Source organism: Ambystoma mexicanum, chromosome 6p (assembly GCF_040938575.1).
Source record: "Ambystoma mexicanum isolate Mex_15411 chromosome 6p, UKY_AmexF1_1, whole genome shotgun sequence".
Lineage (NCBI taxonomy): Eukaryota > Metazoa > Chordata > Amphibia > Caudata > Ambystomatidae > Ambystoma > Ambystoma mexicanum.
The window spans coordinates 1,060,518,842-1,060,539,456 of record NC_090935.1 but is presented as its reverse complement, the minus strand read 5'-3'; the positions used below and the strand labels follow the sequence as shown (position 1 = coordinate 1,060,539,456).

Genomic DNA, 20,615 nt, shown 5'->3' with positions numbered 1-20,615 from the left:
TTCCTTAAAATACACTTACCTGAGGTCTAAGAACTGAATAGCACTCTTACTCAATTTCTTTGTTAATGAGAGGAATCTATTACGGGTATTGATCCATGTATTTATCATCCCCTTGAAAAATTATGAAAATATCCATTGATATATTGAGAGTACTAGAATCTGCTCTTCAAATTGATTGTTTGTGTACATGTGAAGACCACAGAGGTTTGCCAGGTTTGCAGCAAAAGTTACCCCCATGGTGTGTTCTAAGATCGGTTTAAAGAATTGCTCTTCAAATACAAAAAAGTTCCTTGTCAAAGCTATTTCGTCAAGTTGTAAAATTAATTGAATCGGTATGTCAGGGCCCAATGATTGTTCTTCCAAGACCTCTTGCATCACTAACAACGTCTCCCTTTGGGGTATCTTAGTATATAGCGACTCAATATCTAACGTCAGTAGGCGATGTATCCTCACATCGAAAGATCTATCCTTAAGCATCTTCAGTACTGCAGTAGAGTCTCTGCAATAAGATCTAGCTTTTGGAATCTACCCTTTTGTGAAAAAAATAAACAAACTGGGACAAAGGTTCCAAAATGGATCCTATCCCAGAAACGATTGGCTGACCAGGTTGAGTGGGGGGTGTTTCAAGGATTTATGTTTTGTTTGGTAAGGTGTAAAATTCCGGTGTCTGCAGGTTTTTGCTAATCCAGCCTTTTGCCAATGTTTCTTCAATCAATGAGCCTTCTGAGATTTTGTGTGGGATCTCCCGGTAGGGGCATATAGCTCATTCTGCCGCTTACCAAAGAGGTAGCCATGGCTCAGTAGTCTTCTGATTCCATAATGACTACTGCCCCACCTTTGTCTGCAGGTTTTTAATCACAAAGACAGACAGTTACATGTAGTGATATGTGATCACAGAGAGGGAGCCAACAGAGTGAGACACTGTCAGAAGCGAGAAGCCAGAGAACAGGAAAAAAAGGAGCAGACCCGAGCAGGCACCAGCCCGAGAGACGTTGCTCTGCGAATAGCAAGGTAACTGGGAGAACGGAGAGGCTTCGAGGGGTGCGGGAGGTCAATACAAAATCACGAAAAACTTGACTCAAGGTAAACAGACGAGAACTGGAATATACAGCTTATGAATTGGAACTGCAATATTCCGAGAAAGAACATCTTCTTTAAGCACTCTTACTCGAGTCACTCCAGCGTAAAATTTAAGCTCGATAGACTATTGAAACTGAGACACAAACTCAGGGAAGAAGGGAAAAGTGCAAGTACTTCAAAGGATGAAGAGCAAAATAAATCAGAGGGAGAAAATACCCCAATAAGAGAAAGTGAAGACACAAACCAAATCACCCCAGGAAAGGAAGAACATTAACGGTCAAGAAAGCACATATCCCATAAAGTGTGTGTTAAAGAAATCCAAAAGACAGATCAGCCTAGTACAAAGAATAAGACAGAGATCTACAAGGGATTCCTGGAAATCTTCCCTCAGGATTGAAGGAAAACCTAAAGACCTTATGAAAGAGCTGCAAGCACTTGTACAGAAAGTGAGGTCAAATATGCAAGGAACATTAACTGATCCGATTTGCACTATGCAAGGACTCAGGCAGGGGTGCATATTGACCCCCTGCCTGTTTAACATGTACTTATCGAATTTGGGGGGAGTATTTGGAGTCTGCCTCCTTTGTAGCACCGCTAATTTCCAGAGAACAATGTTTTTAGCTCAGTTATGCAGACGACATCCTGTTGATGGATAGGACTCAAATTGGTCTACAACAGCCATTAGGGACATTTATGGATTGTACAGCAGTGAATAGTTTGAAAGCAAACTCCAATAAAACAAATATTGTATGCTTTAATGGAATAAGAGTGCCACTTTCACTTGGACACTAGGTGGGAAAACATGGATTATAGCGCAGACGGTAAAATACCTGGGCTTTACCATCACAAGAGCATCTCAAAGGGATTAGAAAACACTAAGGATGAAAGGATTACAATTGAGGGTTCAGATGAGATATATACAAAAAATGTTGCTTTACACTGATCGCAGCTTGGATCTTATTATAATTTGAAGGTGGTGCCTGCAATGTGCGATGGGCTGGATACTAGGGGTTTTTCTGTGAATTTAGAGTTTTGGACACATTTAAGGCACATTATGGAGCAAAGTTCTGAATTTGCCAAATTGTGTGCCAATGGTAATAATAAGTTATGAGCTAGGTTAGACATTATGTCCTGTGTTGTCGCCTGGAACTAGGTGTCATTGTATAGGAAGCTTAAGATGGCTGAACCAGGCCCTTTAGAGTATCAACTTTGCAAACAAATGGATAACGTGAACGCAGGCTGTTTATCAAAGTTTAAAAGAGAACGTACTGAGATTTCAGAGAGTGGTGGTATATCTAGCCAGCTTCTTCTTTCTAATCCTGGTCTAGCAAAGAAAAAATGTAGGATCTAGACTGGATTGAAACATGTGATGGGAGGAGCTCATATAACTTATACACTGAGATAAGTTTGGAAAATAAAACAACAGGAACCATGGCGAGGTATTTGAAGCAATGTCAAGATGGTCGGGTTATGAAATCTTTAAGGATACGCTTTAATCTCATACATACTCGTGAGATATTACTGAAACCTTGAAACATATACTTTTATCGTGTGTTTTGCTGCAGGGAAAACAGTTTTTCAAAGATTACAAACATGATATTAATTATGTGGATAAAACTTCCTCCTGGCACCAAATTTTAGCAGGAAATCCTGTATCGTTCTTAATTAAGGTGGTAACCTTATAAAGAGAGTTGAATTTTAGTGAAGATTTTTAATCTGGAAATGTTTACTAAATAATTATCTGGAATGCTATATTCAATTCAATTCTTTATTGTGTGACCTACCTTCAGTAAGTGAAACTTTCCACACATCCATCAAAAAAGTAAAAACACAATGAATGTACACATATATAAAACAGAATAAAAGATGTTAAAAAAAACCACATATACAAACTCCTGGTAATGACATTAAATTAAAATAAGCTAATTAAATCAATTAATATACTTTTTACAAAATTCATCAAAGTTATAACCGATTGATCAGTAGGCTCTAAAAGAAAATGCCATCACAACATTTCCCATGTAAACAGTGGTTGGGTTTTAAAATATAGGTCAAACATTACACTCCGCTGTTTACCAAGTGCTGAGCATTCAATAATTATGTGCTTTACGGATTCTTTACATTTCATACATAAGACACGCTCGTTGCTCGTTCATCAGTTTATTCCTAGCACCTACGACATCATTAGATAACAGCAAATTTAATTTTACACGTAATCAAAACTCCCTTGATTGTTTAGACGGATATCTTCCCATACATTTCGGTATATGATTATATGGTTTGATATCCAAGGAGAAATGGTCAAAGATTTTATAAGCCTCGAGGCATCGTCTACTTGCAATCTAAGCATTTTCAAATAATTTCTTCTTAACCCTGCATGATCTATACTCAAAATCCTCCAATATACCATTTTCGTCCAGGGTAGATCACGCACCCTTCATCCAAGCATTCAAGGGAGCACAATCGCCATGTTTGAAAAGAGCATTAAGCTGCCCAATAAGGGAAAAAGCTGGAGGGAACAAGATACTTCTCACTACAATTATCTTCAGCTGAACAAGTCCCAAAATGTGTTGTAGGGCTGCAATTGGAGCACCCATGGGAAGTGCCAGCACTCGCTTACAAATGAACGACTAAAGCCTAGACCAGGACAGACCCTCTTCTAGCACCTCCACCCCATAAATCAACTTTGTAACCAAAATCTGGTTATACATTTACACAACAGGTAGAAGGGAAAAGCACCCATATTTCCTATCCAATACCTGTAATTGGGTCACTGCCACAATTGCCTCAAGCTTGAGCCTGATTCGCCAGTCCAAAAGATCTTATTACTTTTAATAGAACACCAAGATATCTAAATTCAGAAATCTCCTCCATTCTGGTTCTATTTATGTACCACACAAAATTAGGCCTACCTAGCCCAAGTCCCGGAAGTAATCAGCCAGAGTATTTGATGATTTTTGGAGGCCCATTGTGGTACAATCCATAAGGACAAAGTCGTCCGCATATAAAAGGTAATGCAACTTTAAGGAGCCCAGTCAAGGGGGGTTAACCACAATACGAGCTCGAGCTGCCCCCATGCCAAGGATATAGAGGTTAAATAAGAATGGGGCCAACATACAGCCCTGTCGTAAGCCCCGCTCGACAAGGATCAAGCCCAAGAACGATCCCCCTTGATCCAGCCTAACTTTAAGTCTAATGTTTGAATGTAGGTGTTCCAGAATATTATCAAAAGTTTCCGGACAGCCCAACTTCCTCATCATCTCCCACAGCCTAGAACGATCCACACAATCGAAAGCATTTGAGATGTCCAAGAAGGCCAAGTATAGGGTACGTTTGGTCTGTACTGCCTGGTTTGACAAAAGCTTTATCAGCAAGTAATTCAATTAAGTGCCTGTGCCCTTGCAGAAGTGTTAGGCAGAAACCTGTGCAGTTCCCTTAGGGACCACTGCAAAAGGCTTAAGACTACAGGTGTTGGCAGTAAATCCAATTGGTAGCAGCCTGCACCACCCAGATGTACCTGGTAGCTGTGGCTGAGCAGTCAGACCTCTCTCAAGAAGAGTTAGGCAGTATATAGAGTATACACATCAGGTACCAAAATACAGTAGCACAAGCAAACACTGACCAGAGCTTTGGTATAAAAGTATATAATTATTTATTTAAAAACACACTTGTAAAAATACACTAACACTAATATGGCAAGCAAGTTCAAAACACAGTCACTATCAATATATATACATCCCCGATTACTTATTTAACAAGTCTTAGTTAACACACCACTTATTTGCAGACAGAGGTGAGCGCTTAACCCAAGATGGCACTCCAATAAGTTAGTTAAAAAGGGAGGGAAAAGGCAGAATTAGAAAGCACACAATACCAACACTTTTAAAAGAACCACAGCAAGGCACGAAAGGCAGAGTCTACTGTAGAGCAAGAAAGTTCATAGGCCAGGCCCACTCCTGGAGAGAGCAAGGCGGAATGTGTCCAAGATCACACAGTTGAATTGTACTTTAGAAGTCTTTGCAGATAGTTCAAAAGGAGTTGGATCAGTTTGGAAAAAGTTAGTTAGCAGGTCCCAGGTCACCCCAGGATAGAGAGTCAAGGATTTACGGGACACCTTGAACAGTCTGTTGCAAGGGAGACCAGGCGGAACACAGTACCTAAAATGGTGAGAAAGCTCCAGCGGGGGAAGTTGTTCCTGGCAGCGGGTGCAAGTCGGTGCTTCGTCCAGGGGACGAGAGGATCTCGACGTGGAAGAAAGCTGGAGGTCGTTGCACTGCCAGGGAAGAAACCAGCCGCAGAGTTTCCCGGTTAAAAGGTACTACCCTTTTATTCGCGGTAGTGGTGAAGCGTGGCTATCCGGCCACCGGGGTGTTTGGCACGGGCGATTCGACCACGAGACGATCCAGGAAGGCGAAAAAGAGGGCGAACTGGTTATCCCCACCAGTTCAAAGGGAGAACTCTCCGGGATGAAGATCTTCTCTGTCGTCGGGAAGTGGTGAAGCGGTTCAGCAGGGCTCCACCGTTGGTGTCGTCGTTGCAGGTCGGCTCAGCTTCTCCCTCTTCAGATTCTTTGGTCCTGTGGCGACTTCTGAAGTTTGTCCCCAAAGCCCTGCTTTTATGCAGAAAACCCCCATTCATCAGTTCTAGCTGTCACTCAAACATGCTAAGTGGTGAGCCGGGCGGCTCACCACTGGGGCAATCACACAAGAGTGCGACTTGAGTTGCTGAGGCAACTCAGTCCAGGGTGCCTAAACCCCCCCTGCCACACATCCTGTAGACCCAGACAGAGTGGCACCACTTTGGAGGGCTTCTGTGCAGAAGCCCGCCAAAAAGTGGAACAAAGGTCTCGACTTGGGTTAGAGTTACAAAAGCGAACACAGATGCCATTTTGGCACTGAGTTCTGGCAAAAAATCCCAACCAGTGAATTAATATTAATTTAATAAACCGGCAGTATGTTTGAGGCTATGCTAAAAAGTGGTAGCCTCGCGGTCGAATATAAAAAGTAGTATCCACTGCCACCAGCCAAAACTCGATCAGGGGAGACTGGAAAGTGCCCCCTCGAACAACAGACCCAGGGGCAATCGAATTGCCCCTACCAGTACGCGTCCACAATATGATGGTTTGTACTGGTTCTGTTCACAATTTAGGACTAGAAAAGTCAATGATGACTTTACATGCCCTGGGAGACAGTAGTCAGTCCCAGGGTATGGAGTCTATGTTTGGGGGTCACTATGACACCCCTGTGTTACTGCACACAGGGTGCTGTGTAACACATACCAAAAACACATGAAACCCTATGGAGTAAAAGACCCCACAGCCCATAAAACACATTCAAAGTCAAAGGAACACCTCAAATCATGTCTAAGAGTGGGAGTAAAAGAGTCTCACTATTAGCAGGAGAAAAAAAATAAACCCCAAAAATCCAGCAAAGCTGCTGGGGGACTCGCTAGGTTTGGGAAATTAGCTTTAACAGAGAATTCTCCCTAACAGGAAGTCTGGCTGGTTTAGATCAAATCTGCCAGAGCCCTCACGTTCAAGTGTCTGCAATATAAAGTGTGAGAAGATATTGTAGGAGGCATCAAGAAGGGAGATTGGGCGGTAGTACACAGGATCCGACCTATCTCCCTGCTTGAAGATCACAATGACTATCACCTCCTTCCATTTCTGTGGAAACTGATGAGCAACCAGGATTTTCTGAAATAGCAATAAAAGAACCGCTGACCACAATTGAGGAGCAGCTTTTAAGGATAAATTTGAGAGGCCACCCATTCCCAGTGCGTTAGAGGACTTTGCCATTTAATGGCTACCAAGGTACCCTCAGTATCTATTTCCAGCATCACCCAAGATTGTATCGTATAAAGCGTTGCTCTGCCCTCCACCGAACTGGTAGCCGCCAAAGGCTGAGCAGCATACAGATTTCTAAAGTAGGTCACCCAATGGCAGCCTATAATAGGCTGTAACTGCAAAGAAGTTTCAACATGGCCACCTCTTATTAATTTCCAAAAGTGCGAGGAATCTCTATTAGCGAGTGCAGAGAGCATGCGTTCAGCATCCCTTTGGAACAATACATGTTTATAGCCCCTCAGCCACGTCCTATGAACTTACTTTAGTCTCCTTATGATTGAATTTGTGGTATCACCCAACATCCTTGCTTTCCTAAGCTCCCTTCTAAGTTTTTCTTCTTACCACTCACCATTGTATTATATTTATGTCCAAGGGCCACGCCTCTCGAGGACCGGCTTAGGCTTTTTGGAGAGGTTAGCCCTCAGAGAAGAACCTGCATATTAGTACCTAAGGACTGGGGAATCATGAAGGAAAAAGAACCCGCTAACGGTTTCTGGGAGACCTTGGTGTTAAAACACAAGGCTATTTTCGGGTGCCATAAAACAGCATGATCTCAATTGGACCTGGTACATGTGCCACTGGGACAGAAATACAGGCCCCTCTTGGTCACTACACAAATTGTCTACAGCCTCAAGGAAGTCAAAGCTAGAGAATATTCATAGTCCAGAGTAGATCTCTTAAGGCCGTTTGTCCATATATAATTTGGTGGCGTATCGCCTTTGATGTTACCATTGAGGAATTTCAGGTCACGTGTCCAGGAAAGACCGAAGCTGTAGTCCTCAGACTCTTGCTAAACTAGAGTGCCGATGGGTGGAGCTCCAGTCATTCCAATGACCATCTAAGCACTCTGCGTATTATTATTATTATGGGCAATTTCAACTAGGGGTGCTTAGATACGCTATGGGAGTCGACAAATGTTGGTAATAACAAGCAGAAAGAACACCAAAGATGTCACTGCGGGATTAAAGTAAATATTCAACACTATTAAAAACCTCCAGGAACATTCACCCAAATCCCACCATGACATTTTTATACCCAAGATGTCAGAGCGGCCCAAGAACAGATTTTTAACGATCCTGGAAAGACCCGCCAGGCACTAATAAGAACCCTGATGGGCCTTCCTCCTGGGACTTTCCTTGAGAAGCCATCTACAAGAGGAATGTCTAACTCAAAAGGTTTCCTGTAGGCATATCAGGTCCGCTGATTCCCAGGTGGCATTATTACAGAGGTGGTTGAATCCGCACGTATTCCATGAGAGGAAACTGATGGAATAGTTTCAATTGGAGGCCCTTCGAATGCAATTATGTTCATGAAAAGAGGTTATAATGTGAAACCAATCGCAGGCCACTGATCGCTTCTCTGATCGGGGACGATTTGTACCCTTTGAATTTGATGTCTCCAATTTTGCATTAATAATCAGGAGTTCTATGGGATTACAATCGGATCCACCACCTCTACCTACAACTGGTACACATGGTGGTATATCCACCCAGCCTTCAGTCAATTTATAGCCCAAATTTAACAAACTTGATGATTCCGCCACCACTAAGTTTTTAATCAGCTTCGAGTAAAAACCCACTTTTACCATATCCACCAGTCTTAAGTTGAGGAAGAAAATTCTGTCAATATCTTTAGATGTTAGTGAGTGTAGAGTAGGAATTTCTCTAAACAAGGGTAAACTATATTGACCTTAATAGTGTGCTTCGGGCACAAATAAAATAAATTGTCCCCTGTGTGCACCCCAGACTCAGACAAAACAGACTGTTGATCAGGTTCCTTAGCCTCTTCCTTCTTCCGTAATTGAAAAATAGGAGCCCTTGTACATCCTGCAAAATGCACCGCTGCATATCCCACATCATGAATTCCTCAATATGGACCGTATCCTTCGTAAACTGCTATGGAGCGGAGGTCACCCGCGGATTGCTCTCTGTACCCTTCAAAGGTCCATCTGGGAGGGCGGGATTGGGTTGCCTAGTCTGCAGACTTATTACTGGGCCAGTCAGAGGGCGGTGGTGAATGACATGCTTCATGGGGACAGAGACCTGCCACACATCAAAAGGATCGATACTCAGTGTGGAACCTCACCCTTGGAACTCCTGTATCACGGTCGATGCCGCACACCAGCTCTCAACATGGACACTCATATCACACGCATCTGGACTGAAGCACACCGCTACATAGGATGGGATGCAAAACTGACTCTAGCTCAGCCTCTGTGGAACAACAGCCTTCTCCCCGAAATACAGAAGCTACCCAAATGGCCTGAAGCGGTATTGCCAGAGTCGGAGAAGTAATAAGGGAAGGGACAATGGCCCCGTTTGAAACACTGAACTCTGAATTCGCCCTCCGTCCTTCTGAGGTATACCACTATACTCAACTGAAACATGCAGTGCACGCACACCGGCAGATCTTCAACGATATTCCAGAGTGCACCCCGCTGGAACGCAACATTGTTCAGGATCAAATACAGCGGAAAGTCACCTCAACCATGTACCAAGTTATCACAGCCTTTGCCACGCCCGAACTGACCAGCCTAAAAGCTAAGTGGGAGCGCGACGTGGGCCCACTTCAACCCGAGGACTGGACAGAGGCCTTGATGTATCCCCGGGAAGTTGCCATCTCATCGAGACTTCGACTCGTCCAACTCAAAATCCTACACCGCATCTACTACCCTAGAGTGGCACTCTTCCGATGGGGCAGAACCCCGGATGCGCAATGCCAACGCTGCAAACGGGAGGAGGGAACTTTCTTTCATATCATATGGGAATGCGACAAAATACAGCAACTATGGAGGAAATGCTGTGACAAACTCTCCCGAGTCATAGGCAAGCCAGTACAAAGTGGACCGGCCCAGCTCCTGTTAGGCATTTCCAACGAAAGTGATCTGACCCGCTATGAGAAACTACTCTGGTCGACCGCAACAGCAGTCCTCAGAAGGAACATTGCGCAGCTATGGGGATCAGAGAGAACACCCTGTTATGACCAATGGGTCACAGACGTGGACATCTGTGTGATAATGGAACGCAGGGTGTATGCAGCGAGGGGATGCCCGCAAAAAGCAGACAAAATTTGGCAGAGATGGGAAGAGGACGGCTAAGCCTCCGACGAGAGGTAACAAACAGGTTGAACTGAGTGGGCGAGGCGACGCCGGGTTGGCGAACCCGGCACGCACAAGCTGTTTCATGTGCTCCCTTATCGAAGACATGATGGTCCCGTGGGCTAAGGCCCCATATTTCCCTTCCCCTTCCTTTCCCTGAAGTTGTTTTATCCCCCCCTTTCCTCTCCCTATAATGTATAGATATGTGTAATGTTTATTCATGTTTAAAATCAAATAAAGTCTTTGATAAAAAAAAAAAAATAGGAGCCTTGTTTGGACCTTTGGGGGCACGATGTTGATTAGATTCCAAAGCACTCGACTGCGGAGGCTGAAGTGCTAGCCTTCTCCTAGCTTCTAATGTATAAAAATGTGGTGATTCATCCACTGAGACTGGAGATTTTAGGTACGATGGAATGAAGATTGGAGCTGTTGGTTGTAAAGCCACCAGAGCTGATACAGGCGCTGAAGTAGATGAAATACTCTCTCTCATACCCCTTAGCAACAGCTAGCGTTGCAACTAAGGAGACAACTTTTGCCTGGTGGGAAGGTAGATTCTCATCATCCTCAACCCCAGCTGAGTAGATAGAAATCAATATTAAGTCCAAGGATTCAGCAGTGGTAACTTTAGATTTAGGTTTTAAATAAGTTGTTATTAATGATTTGCTCCTATTTACAGAGCCAATAGGAGCATGTTTCATAGTGCCCTTCCCATTTTTTGCGGTTAACTACCAGTTTCGGTTTATATGTAGTGACTGGGACAGTTGTCTCAGCAACAGATAAACCCAAAGCATCACAATCTTCAGAGAAGACGTCTGTCTGTGCTTTAGTCGAGAGTAAGACATTTAAAGGGCTTTTTTTATTCTGAGCTGGTAGTAAATTTGCCTTTTTGGTCTTTCTTTTATTTTTAGCCCCCATTTCTTGAAGAAGCGAAGAGAGTGAGGCAGGGGCCATTTCCGCATCTACAGCAACCTCAGTAGAATTAACACTTAAAATTAGGGCAACACAGTTACTGGCTAAGGGGGAACAGTTATAGCCATCTGATGAAATTGGTTGTACCCCCACTGCTGACATAAGGGTAGTTTTATCAGACAATCGATCTAAGTCGCCCCCATCCCATTCTCAGCAGGTAGTACAATGAAGGATGTTTGACAAGCAACAAGGATTACAACTTTGTGATCAGACCCTCCAAAACATTTAGCACAAATAGATTCAGTCATTCCCAGCACGGTTAAAAAACCTTCAATAAAGTTGACTTTCTCAGATAAACCCTTCAATACAGAGCGAACCTCCCGCAGTTCAGAAAGTGTTTAGGTCATGGCTTCTAATCATGGAGTCAAGGATCCTCGATAGCACCGGAAAGGGAAAAGCATCAATAACAGGTACATCCTGACCACCCTGTGGAGCTTGGGCTAGAGACAATGACAAAGTTCGCTGATCATATTGGAGCGTTATGAGACATAGGAGACAAGCAGTTTGAAAAGTTAGGACCCGGCTGATCAAAAAATCTTTGCGCATCTGCGTGATTCAAAGAGCTATGGGAGTCTAAGGGAAAGTCAACATCCTGATAGAAAAAAACTGGCGTAAAGGTCAGAGAAGATCTGTAAAAGTGGACCTCCTCCAGTTTGCGCTCGGGGCAGCTAGAGCTGTATGTTGTGGCTGTGTAGAAACCACCAGAGAAAGATGGACCCTTTTAGCCAGTTACGAGGAAAGTACATGTACCAAGATTGAAACATCAGAAATTAAGTTAGAATCTGCACATTCCGGCAGAACTTCTGGGTCCACGTGGGTGAGTGAACAAGAGCCCTCACAATGTGTTTGGGCCCTAAAAATGCCTGGAAGTGCAGAGAAAAACCAGATCCACCCAGGCCATTGGATGGAATTGGAGTTTGCCGTGGCTGTCAGAATGCACTGGTTTGTTCTGATTTTTCGGTAACAGACAGCCACCTGAGCATCCGTATTTATGGAGGCGAAAGGAGTAGTGTTACTTCCTTCCTCGAGCACCCCAGACAGATCATAGCTTTATCCCAAGAGTTTCCCGCTACGCAGTCCACGCATACTGAGGCGATGCTTTAACAGCCCAAAAAAAAAAAATAGGGAGAAAGCGTACCTTCAATGAAGTGCGAGGTCAGCGATGAGAAGCAAACAGGCTTCGGATGGCAGTCAGGAGCCCCTCAGAACCTCGGAGCCCATGGGAACACGGAACACACTGTGCACACTGCGCGCTCTGCGATCAACTGGGTTTTTAAGGACTGCCTCCTGGCAGTAAAGAGAGAAGAGAGACTCTGGGCTGAAATTCACTGGCTCAGCTCTGCTCTGGTCTAGTCACACTGAACACACTGCGATCAACTAGGTTTTTAAAGCCATTTACTAGGACAGACCTGATTCAATTCCATTCACAAAAGATTTCTGGGAGCACCTCTACCAAGAACGAACACAGCCAAATAACCTGTTCTATGGGAAGGTCGCCACTCGGGAGCATGCAAAACATTTTAGCTCACTATACCTTTCACAGAGGAGAAATATCTATTTGCATATCAGTCTGGTCCCACCCAATTGGGTAGTCCAGCACTAAAATGCTAGGCAATTGTCCACTGAAAAAGAGAACCCAACAGCAACCCCAAACAAGCGTTTCCCCTTGATGAGCCTCATCAAGCTGTGCCTCTCTAAGTACAGTGAGCAAGGGGCACATATCTGGAATACCCTGGCTAATTTAGGGTAGAAACTCAAGTTCCTAAATATTCACAAAAAGGTAAATTACAGATATAACCAAAAGATGCGTTTCTGTCTTAAAGAAATCAAATTCCAAAAATCTCCTTACCGCAAAGGGGTCTGCTTGCTCCCATGAAATAGGTGCTCCCCATGAAGCTGGCCTTATCTTCTCAGGAAGAGATTCTGGGACAGCAAGCAATATGAAGCAGATGTCCACGAGAGCTACCACTGTAGCGACAAGTACTACCATGCTGTTACCGTAGCTTTCAGAAAGGTACGCTCCAATAGCAGGGCTAGTTACTAAACTAGCTGCAAATGTTGCAGATACCTTAGATAGAAACAACAAGAGTAATTAATAAATCATACCTGCTGGGTTTAGTCTTTTAGAGCATGAAATTACAATACATCAATAAGATATTAAACGCATTTACAAAAAAGGTACCATCATAAGAAATAAATAATCTAGCAAGGAGCTAAATTACTTGTGAGAAGGCATACATTCACTTACAGTAACCAACAAATGTTCTCATTGAAACTTGTAAACAGCCAGCCCATCCCTAGTATTTGTCACGATGCACTCTTTACAGAACGCCAGGGTAAAAAAGGTGATTAAGCAGAACGGGGGCATGATGCGAATAGACCCAGTTTTACATAGACTATTTCCTGAGTTACCAACATTTGCATACAGGAACAGCCAGGCACTGCGTAACACGCTGGTGAGGGCAGAAACAGCATCACGTAATAGACCTATTGCACGTCACACAGGAACACGACCCTGTGGAAACTGCCAGCACAGTGGGAACATCATCAGAGGTAATAAGATCACACTGATTCATTCAGGCAGAAAAAACGATCTGAGACACTCATGCACTTCTGACTCTACAAATGCAGTATATGCCCAGAGGTGCCCTTTTAGGTACTATTATGTGGGCATGACAACACAGAAAGTGAAGGTCCGGTGGATCGAACTTAAATCAACATCAGAATGAAGGGTCTTAGGTCCCCAGTGGCAATCCACTTTGTGGAGGCCAAACACAATGAAGCACAGTTCAAGTGTGTGATTCTTGAACAAGTCTCACAGTTCAACAGAGGGGGAGATCTGCAGAGAAAATTACTACAGAGAGAAATAGTATGGCTTGATCAGCTAGACTCACTCACCCAACGGGGGATGAACTGTGATTGGGACCGTATGTGCTTCTTGAAGACCCTATCTGGTATGTTTAGAATCTGTGAAAATAGGTTGATGTAAGTGGAGGGATTGCTGTCCCCACTAGAGGATGCCATGGTTAAATGTAGGTAAATGACCCACATGGGGTGTCAGAAACCTGAAGGTGTCTCCCTAGCTAGTCCCCGGGGATCTGTTATCCAGATGGCCAGGACACGGCCATCGCCATTGAATCCAGTTCCTGGGGGTGGAACAGTGAGGGAGGATCACCTGGATGGGCAGTTCTTGGGGAGTCGGACACCGACGGGTGTGATGCGGTGCCCAACCCTTCGGAGAACACCTTTTCCTATCCTACCACGTAGGATATTCTAAAACACTGCCCCCTGTAAGGAACTCATGGTGGCAACAAGTAAGACAGACACAAGTGATCACAGTTCAAGGGTGTTTTTCGAACAATGAAAGCTGTATGCGGGTTGGAAAAACTCCTAATCGAAACCTAAATCTAAGATGGGAGCAAGCATCGACCATCAAATGAAAAATAAGACAGTCCTAGTGATGCTGTGTCAAATAAAAAGGGCCTATACTAAAACCTATTGCCAAACCTTACAACTAATACAAAAAGGGTGTGGTATAGTTTTTAAGAAAAGAAAGAAGTGTTCTCAAATAATATGTTAGGGGACGGTAGCCCTGGTCTCTCTTCCCCACCTTTGGAGCACAGGGTAAGGTTCGATCTGGGAGAACAGTATTCGCTTGAGCGCTCCCCAGCACGAAATGACAGTTCCGTTCCAGTTAACAGGGCTGTTGTTGGCCAAGTCTCATTTCACTTGACAGTCTCTTGCCTTCAAGGACCGGACATGTTCAAATAACAAAAGAAATCCACAGTCTCTTTTCCATGGGCTTTGGGTGCCGACTTTCACCCCGGGATTCCCCTCTTCCGGGCGCAAATCCCTCGAAAGTTCCTTAATGATATCAGCCCCCCGGATAACTATGTTCTTTCGCTTTTAAGGACCTGTCACATTCCAAAACAAAGTTTAACCAAAGTCCCTTGAACAAATGAAAGTTTGTTTCCTTCTTTTACTTAGAGTGAGGATTATTCACCCTTGGGATCCCCTCTTCTGGGCGCGGACCCCTCTTGAATCATTAAGCCCCTTTCGATCGGGCTCACTATGGCTTTTCTCCTTCACAAATCTTAATGTCTTTTAAACAGTTCCAGTGGACATCCCTGGGTTGGGTACACAGTTGTCAACACTTTCTTGGGACTTCACACTTTGCCCCGTCTCATTGGCATCCCTCCTTACTTCTGCTTTCCTTGCTGGCTTTTACTTTCGCCAATATTTGGGGAGACAACTTTTCACCCTTGGATTCCCATCTGCCGGGCTCCGACCCCTCTCGACTGTTAGCCTCCCTCCACCGGGTTTACTTTGAGTCCCAATTAGGCTGATAGTGGCTCCCCCCAAGGTCACCCTCTTCTGGGCGCAGACTTCTTGTTACTTACACATTTCTTTTACACAGTTCAATACTTGTGGAATTCATTTGCATCGTTTTCTCTTCTCTTTAGCGGGATTCACTTCCCTTATTTCTCTTAACAGTGTGTAGATCAAAGGCTTTCGACTGTAAAGGGATTTTGCTATACCTCCTGTATGATCACTTTGACCCATCTTGGCGGCTCTCCTAGACCTTCTGGTTTCTGTAGTTTCATTCACATGGGGATCAACCAGAGTTTCCTCGAGGAAGCACCCAAGTGGTGCCGGTTCCCTCTGCAACTGGTCTCCCCTTAACACTTTTAGAGTTCTTTTGAACTTCGTTCATTTTGCCACTTTGCGTCTTTCATCCGCCACAGCCCCGCTCTTATCGGCTCTCCCCTCGACTCACCGGCTGTGATGAACCGCTTGGCTTTCTTATTCGCTGGAGTCAAGGCCGGTACCATGGTAGCAGGCGGTTCCCTCACTCCCGCTTATCAGCGTCGACACGCTCCATGTACCGTTGACACCTGTTGCAGCACACTTGGGCTATTCTCCTCGGTCTTACGATTCCCTCTGCAGAGGTTTTGTGGGTATGCGTCGAAAAGGGCAAGGTCATGCCTCTCCTTGTCAGCCTCCCGATATTCGCCGCCTTTCTCCTCCTCTTGCACTGGATAGCTGTCTCGTCATGCAGTTTGCCTTGCTTGTACTGTGCTCTCTTGCTCCAATTTTGATCCCTATGGGGAAAAGAAAGGGACATCGGGTGTGTGTGATTTAAGTCAATTGCCTGACTTTGCCTGACCCTTGTGTCGGGACAGGTCAGGTAAACCGTTTTATCACAAGTCTGGTGTTTTCTACATCGGGGAAACGTGTTGGTGTCAGAAATTATAGTCTTCGTATTGGAACAGTGAGGGGTTGGAGTGTCAGAGTATCCTACGGGACGGGATAGGGAAGGTTTGTGAAATGGACGAGAATGACCGGGATGGAGAACAGAACATAGTGGATTGTAGGAACAGTAGTGTTCTGTCTTAGTAGATTGGGTGTTCGGCACAAAATAACCAGAGGAATGTGGAAAAGAATGTCCAGGGTTGTTTGGATGGGATGCAAGCGGGTTAGAGATCTCAGAGGGTGGGTCTTGTATGGAGGGTTTATTTGATCTGGGTAGGAGAGATTTAATGGGAGGGGGGAGGCAGAAGTATTGTAACCTACGAAGGCCTCAGGGATTTCATCCTCTTCTTCCTCCTGGGTACAGTATCGCGCCTCACCTTGGATATTCTCCCAAGCATAGCCCCGGTCTCTCTCACTTAGGTGATCCTCCCCCATTGGTGTACCCCCAGGAACTGGATCCAACAGCGATTGCCATGTCCTGGCCACCTGGATAAGGGATTCCTGGGCTCCACCTGGGAGAATACCTTCAGGTTTCTCACACTCCACCCCCTTTTACAACACAAACACTTCGCACAACATGAAAGACAACATACTAACACCAGAGCCGTCTACCTGACCTGTCCCAATATAAGGGTCAGACAAAGTCAGGCAATTGACCAGAATCACACACACAGACATGGTGACCCTTTCCCTTCCCAACAGGGATAAAAGGTGGAGCCCGAGAGCACAGGTCGAGCAAGGCAAACTGCGGGACGTGAGGGCTAACTCAGCATGGCAGTTCTTAGAGGAGGAGAAAGACGGCGTATACCGAGCGGATGAGGAGAGAAGCGACCTTGCCCTTTCCAATCAAGGCCAGTGAAACCTCTGCAGGCATGAACAATAGCCAGTATGTGATGCAGCAGATGTCAATGGTACAGCAACCCTCCTCTGCTGATTACCAAGCCGGGAAGAGACGCTTGTCTCGGTGGTACCAACCTTGGCTCCAAAAAGAAAAAAATCCAAGCGTTTCATCACAGATGGCGAGTCGAGGGTCGATAAGAAACAGAACTGTGTTTAACGAAAAGTAGCAAATGGCTAATTTGAACTGTGAAAGGCTTGAAGACCGGTTGATAGAGAAAGGGGAAAGCTAGCAAAAAGGAGTCCGGCACCATGTGGGTGCTCACGTAGGAAACGCTGGGCGATTACCCAATGGTAGAGACTACAGTAACCAGAAGGCTTTAGGAAAAGGCAAAAGGGGTCAAAGTGGTCATAGGGGTGTCTTGTACAATACTCCATACAGTCGAAAGTCTTTGACCGATTGAGGATGGTGAAGCGAAGGGAAATGAACCCTGCTTGATGAAATTAGTGCATGAATAGTGCGTTGCATAGGTTAGAAATAGTGAACCCGGCAGAGAGACACTAACAAGACGGGACGAAGCCTGAAGTCTCACCTCATGAACAGCGTGGTGACTTGATCCGAGCCCAACCGAGGGAGATCCAGGGGTGAAAAGTAATCACCCACAGTTCATTCAAAAGTTGGCAAGAGTGAACCCGGCAGAGGGAGGCTGACAAAGAGGGGCAACGCCTGAGGAGCTGTTTAAAAAGACATGAAGATTTGTGAATGCATGAAGTATTGTAACAGCAGTGGAAGTGGATGGTCTCCCTTGGCATTTGGATCCGAGCCCGGCCGAGGGAGATCGAGGGGTGAAACGATATCAGCCAAAATCCATTGGAAAGGAAAAATCTGTTTGTTTTGTTGAACATGTGCAAGAAGGATTGATTTGATACGTTTTGATTTGATTTATTTCTTATATAGCGCAACACACCTGTAGGCCTCAGTGCGCTGGCAAACATCAAGACAAAAAATACAGAAACGAAACAAATATGCACACAAAATGTCAGGCTTGTTGGAATACATCAAAAAGAGGATAAAGGAGAACAATTACGCAGAGCATACATAATCATATGAAACATGTCAATTCAAAATCATTCTTAACTTAGTAAAATAGGACGTATTCCAGAAATGTGTGATTTTGTTCAAAAACAAGGGTAGACTACTTAAACCACATCCAATAAAAATACAATCAGTGTTGTCAGTGGAACACCAGTATTTAATCTGTATCCTACGAAGGACTCAAGTCTTTAGTTCTGACACAGTTATAGCCCATGAGCCAGGCTAGGATTTTGTTCTTAAGTGCCTCCCTTTATTCATATTCCCTCGACTTGTCCACATTGGTGATAATGTTTCTGGAGTCCATAGCAAAACTCCTTAGACTGGGATACGAATGGCTTGCCATAGTTGATTTTTTAATGCAAATATCCTTCAAAACTAAAGGATCAGATGAAGTAGCACGTTTAGTAGGAAGAAGAGTATCACCAGTAGGAGCTTCACCAACTAGGCTAAGAACAGGCTTGGCTACCTTCGCCTGCAAAATCATTCCTTTGTGTGAGAACACTTTGAAACAGGTTTGGCAGCCCTGATGGACCCTGTTCTGAATATGGAGAATTTGAGGGAACTTTTAGTCTCCTTTAAGCTCAGTTTGGCTGGACTTCTCCAAGTTAGACGGGAGTTGCGCAAGCATTTTGGGTCCTAAAGAAACAACCCAAGCATAGAAATCCTCAACGTTTAGGCATGCAGCAAGTTCCCGCAACAAGTATTCCAAAAGAAGTAACCAATTTACTGAAGTATTGGAATCACCAGGCCCCTTGACAGAACCTTCAGGGTTGACTTCTCCTGAGCACTCCCCTGGTTTTTTGGACCGAGATGGAGATATCGGAATGCACATAGCTTTCTGATTTATCCAGGCCCTTACTGTCTAATGGCGCCCCATTTACCCCCCCATGAACATCATGAGAAAAAAGCACCCTGTTCGGTAACTGCATATATGTGGGAGGGAGGGGGAATCATTCTTGTAGACTTTATTAATGGCAGTAGATGATCTTTCTGAAGCCTTTGTCTGCTTTTAGCACTTAGTGTCAGGACTTCCAACAGATGACTACCACTCCCGCAAAGAACAGGAGATGAAGAACTGTAGAGAGGATTCCACTCTGACTAAGGCAGTGGAAAGGTTAACAGGAAGTGGTGGCCCAGAGCCACAGGCAGTCGCAGTGAGCAGATCTGTATGATTAGCCCCGTTATCCATAATATGTGACTTTGTGATTGGCATTTTACTAACAAATAGTTTTAAAAAAACAGAATTGAGCAAGAGCACCGTATTTTGAGGAAAAAGATGTCAAGGAGCTTACCAGGGAATACTGCTAGGAGCCCAACGGAGCTCTGAGCATGTAATAGCAGATATGCTCAGTGAGGCACTGCCAAAGCTGCTGCAGACGTAAATCAGCAAATAAAATATCCCCTGGGTTGACCAGGTCTGCGAAAAACGCTGACGACCTTCCCTTCAGCAACTGCGCCGCCAAAGATCAGTCATGGCGAGGGGCGCGAAAGACTGAGGTGCTGGAAGCCTTGCGGCAGGTCTACCTGCTGCACCGCTGCGAGTTTAGAGGAAAGGGCTCTACACTGATCTGTACCACGTCAAGCAGCACCGCCTAGAACGGCCGCCTCTGACGTGTGAATGTAAGGCCTGGGGAAGTGGATGGTCTCCCTTGGCATTATGATCAGAGCCCGACCGAGGGAGATCCAGGGGGTGGAAGGTCATCACCCCCAACGTTCATTTGGAAAGGGACTTTTCATTTGTTTGTTCTGTTGCATACATCAGGCCCTCGAAAGTAAGAGAATTTTATTGAAAAGAGACGTAACCATCCAAGAACCTGTTAACTGGAACGGACTGTCTGCTCGTGCTGGGAAAGCTCAAACGTTTACTGTGCTCAGGAGATTCACCTTGTCTTGTGCTCAAAATGTGAGGAAGACCGACCCCTGGCAATCACATCCTGACTTAATATATGTGAACACTTCTTTCTTTATTGAAAACCCTATCCCACGCTCTTTCTGTAATTAGTTAAGGATTTGGCAATATTTATTTTTAGTATAAGCCTTTTACTTTGACGAGACGCCACAAGGAAGCCTTATTTTTCATTTGATTATCGACGCTTGCTCCTATCTTAGATTTAGCTTTCGGTTAGATGTTTTTCCACCGTGCATTTACAGTTTAATGAACACCCTTGAACTGTGATCACTTGTGTCTGTCTTTACTGTTGCCACTGTGAGATCCTTACAGTGGCCATGGGATAACACCAGGATGGGATGGATAATAGATCTCAGATTGTGAACAGGATCCTCCCGGGAGACCCTTATGGACCACCCCCCCCCCCAAGGCATAATGAGATGGGTTACAAACACCAATCACAGATTGCGAGAGTCAGTTTACACTACCTGATATATGGCCATGTGGATAGTATTACAACTGCATTGGGTGTTAGCGTGTGAGCAGACTG

At 44.7% G+C, this 20,615-nt stretch overlaps 1 protein-coding gene across 1 annotated transcript in view; it reads right to left on the bottom strand.

The window, feature by feature from the left end:
- LOC138510183 (hippocampus abundant transcript-like protein 1) overlaps positions 1-20,615 on the bottom strand; it is a 1,300,033-nt gene that overhangs the window by 688,334 nt on the left and 591,084 nt on the right. Inside the window, exon 6 of the mRNA XM_069625669.1 lies at positions 12,841-13,059. Coding sequence (XP_069481770.1) covers positions 12,841-13,059 — 219 coding nt within the window. The remainder of the gene's footprint in view (positions 1-12,840; positions 13,060-20,615) is intronic.